This window comes from Oryzias latipes, chromosome 7 (genome assembly GCF_002234675.1).
Source record: "Oryzias latipes chromosome 7, ASM223467v1".
Lineage (NCBI taxonomy): Eukaryota > Metazoa > Chordata > Actinopteri > Beloniformes > Adrianichthyidae > Oryzias > Oryzias latipes.
Window position 1 is genome coordinate 19617842 of NC_019865.2, and position 8233 is coordinate 19626074.

The 8233-nt window shown below is 43.1% G+C and overlaps 1 protein-coding gene across 2 annotated transcripts; it reads right to left on the reverse strand.

The window, feature by feature from the left end:
- Nucleotides 1-820: 820 nt before the first annotated feature.
- On the reverse strand, nucleotides 821-7743 carry LOC101163492 (specifically androgen-regulated gene protein). Of its 2 annotated transcripts, XM_004070917.4 has the most exons (4): nucleotides 7568-7743; nucleotides 3218-3388; nucleotides 2843-3005; nucleotides 821-2743 (listed from the first exon to the last, which is right to left on the reverse strand). In XM_004070917.4, the coding sequence occupies exons 2-4, from the start codon at nucleotides 3314-3316 to the stop codon at nucleotides 1302-1304; spliced, it is 1704 nt and encodes a 567-aa protein (XP_004070965.1). In that variant the 5' UTR covers nucleotides 3317-3388; nucleotides 7568-7743; the 3' UTR covers nucleotides 821-1301. The 2 variants fall into 2 exon arrangements, with proteins under 2 accessions (XP_004070965.1, XP_023812503.1); XM_023956735.1 differs by lacking the exon at nucleotides 7568-7743 and having other exon boundaries at nucleotides 3218-7525.
- Nucleotides 7744-8233: the final 490 nt, after the last annotated feature.

Consider the following 8233-nt stretch of genomic DNA (forward strand, 5'->3'; position numbering starts at 1 on the left):
GCGTATCACAAAAACCCTGGAGCAGCACAAAGCCATCAGTGTTAGTCTGACGGCACAAAGCTGCTTTTCTGCTAAAGAGGAGCATTCCTTCCAGCTAACATTTGAACAAACGTCCTATTATTAATAAGTCCTTCTGTCACATGACTTCTCAATGCACCGGCCTCAAAATCTATCCCGTATATATATATTTTTGTGGAATATTCAAAATTGTATTCAAATCATTTCTCAGTCGAAACCTGTGTTAATAATGCAAATGGACAGCTGGGATGTTTTCAAAATAATATGCTGTGAATTCCTGTGATGAAGACAAAAAAATGTTAATGTAAAAAGACAAGACAGTAGAAAAAGGCTCAGTGGTGCAGAAACAGGCAGTCAGTCAGAAACAGTCAGCCCGTGGAGGCGCAGAGGCCTCACAGACGGCAAGCGGAAAGCAGTCGGGAGGTTTCATGAAGGCTCGACAAACAGGTTGCACCAGTTCTCACATTGTCGCATCAGATGGAAACGGCGTGTTGAAGAATGATCCGTACGAGTCACGACAACCGATGGAGCCAACTTTATGGAAAAGAGCAAAATAGTGGCTAGTTGTTCCAAAGTCGCTCCAAACCCACATTTGTACGACTTTTCTTTTTACTTTAGACACATGCAGTAGCTGCAGTGTGGTGCAGCTGTACGTCCCCATGTGTGGGAGGGATGTGCTGCTATGCAGAGCACGCGCTTTTGTAGATTCTTATTACACACTGCCTGCGTACTACGAATTATGCAGACGTACGCTCCAGCAAACACACAACACAGTGCCTGAATTTCAACAAACACAATGAAATAACCTGCAGCTCTGATGCATGTATTTTGACCGTGTGCTGTTTATAATAAATATGAAAGACTTGGAACAGACAGAAAGGGCATCTAGAATAAAACAAAAGTGCAGGGAGTACAACGGTGACACTTTAGACTGGAAACTAAAGAGAAGTATGCAGACGTAACACATATGCATCCCAAAAGGCATGAGGTGGTAGATTATAAGTGCACATTCAAAATAAGAAAAATATAGGATTAAATTAATACTTAACAAGTACTCTACTTCCAGCTTTCTTCATATAGACATCATAAATGTTTGTACAATACATACAGGGAGTTATGGATTACCAGAGACTGATTCTGATGAATAAAACAATCAGATTGCGCTGTAAAATTGAAGAATCACAAACCCATGAGGTTAAAAAGCTCTAAAAGCCCGGTTCAGTCCTGACTGGTCCAGTTCAGTCTCTGTATTTAGAGGGAGTGATTGGTTGCTGGGAGGGGGCTCAGTATCTGAGAAGCCCCAGCTTCTTCAGCGCCTCGCGGCGGTCCTCGGCGTTCTCTGGACGAGGGCAGATCAGAACACTGATCCCCTGCGACCGAGGCAGCTTGGCCGACTCTCTGGGGTTCTGGAAGGTGTTTTGGACAGGCCGCTGAGAATGCGGCTGTTGCCTTAAGGAGTGGCCTGTCAGGGGCTCCCCTCCTGCGGAGCGGGATAAATCCTTCCCACACCCCATGGAAGCGGGGCGGGACCGCATTTTATGCAGTTCCTTGGGGCTGAGCTTGGCGTTGTCACCTTGAACGGTCATGCTGGCGCACGGACTCAGGCTGCATTGCTCAAAGGTGGCAGATCGGCTGATTTTTTGTGTAGTTTGCTGCTTTATTGGCGCTGGAGGGGGACTTACAGAGGCTCCACTGACAATAGGGACTTCATTATCCGGAGGAGGAGGACCGTCTATGTCACTGAAAGCTTCAGGAGCAGGGAGGAGTTTGGCAGGGGCGGCAGCGGGTGGCACAGAATGGAGGGACATGGAGGCTGCAGGCTGGCTGTGGACATGAGAGCTAGGAGGTGACCTGAGGGGAGGATCTCCTTGGCTGAGAGGGGGAACCTCTTGGGAGGTTCTGCTTTTTAGGCTCCCTCCATGGGCAGAAGCAGGGGGCGATGTCTCCTGGCTCCCCTTGAGAAGTCCAAGTTTTCGAAGTGCCTCCATTCGGACCTTCTGAGGGTCCATCAGCATGTCCCTGCTGGTTGTGGAGTGGCTGGAGTTTGCTTCAGAGCCAGTGCCTGTGGACTTGTGGGACCTCAGAAGGATGTTAGCGGGAATGCTCTTTGGCTTTGGGGCCACAGCAGGGGGGGCTTTGGGCTCAGGAACATCAAGATATGGATTTAGAGGAACAGAATCCTCCTCTGCTGGTGGAGGTGGAACAGAAGGACCATCTACCTCAATGGAGTTCAACGAATGTTTCTCTGAGGAGACTTTTAGCTCCGACTGCTGCAAGTCAGCAGGGGCTGGAGCTTCAGGCTCAGTTGGGGTTTCTGCTTGTGGAGGGACTTCATTTAGCTCCTCTGGTAGAGGAAGAGGTTCTGGTTCATCCATGAAGTCTAAAGGAGGAGGGATAATGCCCAAATCGAGTTCAGAGGCGTCTGCAGAGCAGGGTTCTGTAGTTATACCATTCCCAGGATCATGAGAAGCTGCACCCACAGCATTAGCTTGACTTAATGGCAACTGGGCTGCAGCATCAGGAGCAGATCTGGACATCGAAGGACTGGATTGAACCTCCAAGTCTGCCGTTTCAACATCCTTCGGTGTGATAGCTGAAGCTGGAGTGGGCTCAATGGTTTGATCCAGTGCAGGAGTTGTGTGGTTCATTGTTGTGTTACCAGGATCGCCTGCAACATAACCTAGACTTTCATCACTTCCACTCTTTTGTGATAAACACGAAATACCTAATGGGAAAAAGACACTCTGATGTTAATATGCACACTCCAAACTCCCCAAACTATCAAAGAAATGGTACAGGATAGTTTTTGATGTCAACAGCGTACCGTTGACTGTCGGCTGATTATTGTCTTCCAACTTTGGCCCAAAATCCGGCTCATCGTTGGATATCCCGCTGTCTTCCATCATCTCCATCGCTTCAATGGTTTCCTCCAGAAACATGAGACACGCCCTCTCCTCTGGAGACAGGTGCTCCATGCTGTCGTCACTCTGCAGACAACATGAAACTCTGAGAAATGAACAAGCTGGCATTCGAGCTACAAGCTGCCGGAGAGAGGACAGGAACAAAAACCTGCATTGTTCCAGGGGATCTAAAGAAACCACTTATAAAATCATTCAAGCTTTTATTTTGAAATCACACAGATGAGAGATGGGATAGGTTAAAAAATGTATTTTGGGCAAATTTAAAAACGAGTACATACGCAGCCAGAGTTCCCACTGATCACACTGTCACAGCTCCCTGCACTGTCCACAGTGTTCAGGGATCCCATGGCGGCGCCGCCCGGCCATGTCTTCGCCATCGCCCCGACAAGAGGGGGAAGCTGTTCTGAACAGTCGAGTGGATCTCACCAAAAGCTGATTGGGGGAGGAATCTACAAAAAGATTAAAACATGAAAAACAACAAATGAAAAAAAAAACAGCAACGTGGAAGTATCTTCTATGCGTCAAAATTAGTTGAAAAACCCTGTTTTATGAATAGGCTGCGTTACAGCAGATAGAGAGATAATGCTCACAATACCGGTCCTGCAAAGATGAGACAATTTTATTTTGAAAAGACATAAAACAGGCCCAGTACTAAAGATGGAGTTGATTGTCAAAAGTCAAATCCTGGTCCTGTTCCACTAAGATTTTCTCAAAACTATTTAAGAAGGAATGCTAACAGAAGACAGGAATCCCCTGAAATGGAACCTTTTCATTCAGGAATAGCGGTGTGAACCACTCCCACTTCATCCCAAAGATCTGAAGTTCATGAAGAAATGTTTTCGTTTGAAAAAACACAAATGTACCCATCTAGACCTCTTGTTCCAAGACAACTAATGTTCCTTTTAATGTAAAAAAAAAGGTCATATGGATTACTCATGTTAGCAACTGAAAGGAAATATCACAAGAAGAACAAAAAGGAAAAAGAGCCTCAGCATATATCCACACATGATTTTACCCCTTATGGTCGGCTTCAGCAGGAAGCTCGTTCTCTCAATGAACACCCAGAGCAACGCTGGAAAACAGACAGACTGTTAATTGACAGCTTCCCCTTTCGGCTCATTGCTTCCTTCACCACCACACACTGTGACATCTATGTCATGGCAGGAGCAGCCTCTTCTGAATGTTCCTCATTCTACAAGACTTTCCATTCATTTTGTAAACATGCTTATTCTGGTTGGGGTTGCTGGAGCCTATCCAGCTACTTCAGGGTGATGGCGGGCTACACCACTCGACAGTTTCCCAGTCCATCGCAGGGCATGAACAAGAGATGGACACATGCCCCTGTAAGGCAGGGGTGTCAGACGCCAGGCCTCAAGGACTGGCATCAAGCTGGTTTTTCAGAAATCCTGTCCTTCCTGCTGCTGAGGACCTTGATCAGGTTGGAAAACATGTAGAACACTGACCAAGGCCTGACGTTTGACACAACCACCTTTACACCTTGTAAAATCTGCCCTTCTCTCGTATAAGTTTCAAGAAAAAATAGTCAAATCATACCTTCCTGAAAACTACTACTTCGTGGGATGAATTGTCTTGTTCAACTTGGTTGGAAACATGGTAATGAGGAGGTTCGGGCAGATCCGTCAGACCGATATCCAGCGAGGCTAAAGCGAAAGCAAGGTTTGTGTCTTTATCAGGAGCAGCTGAACCTGAACCAGTTTCAAGTGAGTTACTTTGCTGTGGAGAAACCAAAACTCCTTTGGTCATCTTTGAGTCACGGTCAGAATTCAGGTTAGCCGTCTGTTCAGGAGAGTTCTCACTCCAAAATATGTGGCTCTCACAGTTTAAGGGAGTGTAAAAATTATGTTGAATTTAGGAGACAAGTAGGAAGTGAGTTATAATAGCTGGTAAACTATACTGTAGGTGCATTTTTTCTCTCATGTCCCTTCGATTCATGTTTTGCATGTTAACTGCTTTATCTTCCCTTTTGTGACTCAAACCTTTGCCCATTCATTTTCTACTGACTAGTCATGTCTGTAAATAAACAGCATCTCCTATTTTCGTCACTACAATGTCTGCGTTTGCCTTCAAATCACCCGACTGTCTGGCATTCTTGTTTAGGACATCTACTGATCTGTGGAGACAGATTTCCTACGATCCAGCCTCTGACACCTTCATCTGAAAGATCGATCTCCTGCGTTCTGTTAAAAGGAAGATCTTGATCAAAAATTTTAGATTCCGCTTTTTTACGCAAATGTAAAATGATCAAAAATAAGTTTTAGTTATTTGGCAAGGATAAAAGCCATTTTATCTCTAAACAACAGCCCCCCACCAAAAAGACTACAAAAAATAATAATAAAAGAAATTAGTGATCACATTCTAAACCATAGAACAGGCCAATGAGAAAGAAATACGATATGTTGTGTTCTTGTGCATTCATGCATAGGTTGTTTCTACTAAATCCAGAACAGGTAAGACAAAGCTGCCTTTATTTGGGTTCAACTTATTGAGAAAATGCCGGGAGGATTTGAACATTTTGAAGCACAGAGGTAAAAATAAATAAATAAAGTGCAATGAAAAAAATCATACTAAAAACAAACAATCAATAATAATCAGTGCCTAAAGCATCTTCCCCAGAGCCTTCACTCTGATGAACTCTTGACCATTTAAAGAGTATGGAACAGAAACATGAGAACTGTCACCGCAACTACTGCTGTATTTTTATTTATCTTTATATTTTCCTTCATTATTTTTTACATGGTTTCTTTTTTTGTCTTTACCTTTTTACACCATTCTATACCTTGCTTGGTTTGCACGACAGCATAAGAAACAGACGCTAAATTGTTTGGATATCCACTGTATTTGTCCAAAAAAGCTGATCCTGATTTGTGCTCAAATTATTAAGTAGCTAAAAAAAAACAACAGTTTTTTCCCCAACCTTTAATGCTGAATTTCATAAGCAGAAATGGTATTCTGGCTTCACGAGATTAAATATCAAAAACACAACGTAAAAGCCTTTTATGACCCAAAGAAAAAGGGAACTTTATACACAACTGATGTCTCCATCAACGCAAAGCTCCTAAACTTTTATAAGAGCGACTAAATGCAGTCTGTTGCATCTCAGTAGGAAGAAAAAACGGAAGAGTTTTGAGTGGCGGCAGACAGACTGAGATGTGTTCAGGAAAGCCGAACAAAAATACCTTCATTGTTGCCTTATCTCCTCTAACATTTGATTAAACACACCAGCAGCTGAACTGAAGGTTAGTCATGTGAGTCAGGAATTTCTTGGTCTACATGTCAGCCTGCACGCCTTATCTTCTGGACATTTTTACAAGTAAATTACAATTGATAAAAAGAAAAAGAAAAACTCACTCTATAATAAGAATTAAAGCAATAATATTCAGAAATTCTATCTGGACTAAGTGTCCGTCTGTGACAGTGGGGATGGAGAGGTCATAACTCCTGTGGAAACAAAAGTGTTTGTGTATAAAATAAAACGATATTTGGGCAGAAAACACTGAAATGACGCATCTATTGACACATCAGGTCATTGGATTTATGCAACTGACAACAGAACACATGTTGCACAGTAGTGAAGATCTCATAAATGTCCAACGTATGCAGAAAACCTTTCCTCAGTCAGGAGGTTGCTGGTTTGATCTCCAGATTTCTATATATGAATATCTAATCGAGCTGCTGAGACATTTGAGTTCTTTGTCAGAGGCTGTAGGGACATTTTTTTGGAAGTATGTTTGGAACAACATTCATGATGAAGACAGACAGGGACGACTGGCTCTGAAAGGTGGAGGAATTCAGTACAAGCTCTACTGACATGAAATAAACTAGATCGAACAACAAAAAGAATTAAAGTGCTTGCTTTTAAGATCTAATTATAAAGAAATTGAATGTTGTACTAAAAAGTGGAATGTCCCTCCCCCTGCATTTACTCTTGTTTTCTAAAAATTAAAAGCCTGCTGGCAAAACATGAACCTGTTTTATTGTAATTGTTTAATCGTGTTAATTACCGTCCCTTCCCATTGTGACACAGACACCAGCTAAGCAGGAAAAAAAAACCTCTAGGTCAACACCTGCTGGAAACGGGTAACAAACCTGCAGGGCAGCACTGCCAGAGCAATCTGAACTCAGCTGAGTCAAACATAATGAGGACAGGAATGTCACTTTGCTGGCTTCCCCATCTGGAAGACAAGTCCAGCCAAGCTCTGTGATGTGAGCCGAGCTGCACCAGAACCAGGCGGGACTCTCATCAGAAAACATTCCTCTGACCCTGAGAATCCTGGAGGTCAAGAAAGGTTAGGCGTGCGCCCAGAAGGTCATCTTGATCCAGATTAATCATTCACAAACAAAAACAAAAACGGTTCAACATCAAGTTCAACAGCTTTTAACACAAAGGCAACTTTGTTTTTAACTGAATAGTTCAGCAGCCTCTCCTTATAACGACATTATTGTAATAATATTTGCACTTTTCCGGACTCGGAGTACTCTGTTCTAAAAAGGTAAGAACTGATTGAGCTGATTTGCTGACTGTCATTTTTCAAAATAAGACAGTGTGGACACTCAGAAAAGGTAATAAAGGATGGATGGATGGATATATATATATATATATATCTTACCTGCGTGTGAGGAAAAGTTTAGCCTTTTCAGGATCTCCAGCTGGTTTTCAGGTGTGGGTCCATGACACACTCTGCGCCTGCAGCTCCGCGCTGTTCCTGGAAGTGAACCTGCGCCACGAGCGGAGCCACACAGACTGAACTGCTGTGGAACACGCGCGTGCGCTCTTACGCACGCACGCACAGGTGAGAACCGTCGCTTCCGGGAACATGGATCGCTTTAGGACCCATCAGAGAGGTTGCCTTGGGCGTCACAACCAGGAGGGGCGCATCTATACATTTTTACAAATTAAACATATAATCATTTTTTCCCTTAAACAAAGAAGTAGAAAAACACAATGAGCGTCTAGGTACCAAAACAACTTCCGATTCCTGATTGGCCCATTAGGCTTCTCATTTTCTAATTTTTATGTTTCCGAGATTTTCAGTTTGTATTTTTTTTGTGCGTTACAGTTTTACTAATTTTGATACCTTCCTCCATGGTATTCCATAACCTCACCCCACAGACGGAAGAGCACGTACGCTTTGGGTTTGTCCTTACACAAGGCTTTGTGATGTCATCTTTCTTTCTTAGTCAATATTCTCCATCTCTTTCCTGAAAAAGATTTTTTAATTTCAGAGGAAGTTTTTTTTTTTTGGCTTTAAAAATAATTTTCATTGTATTATAAT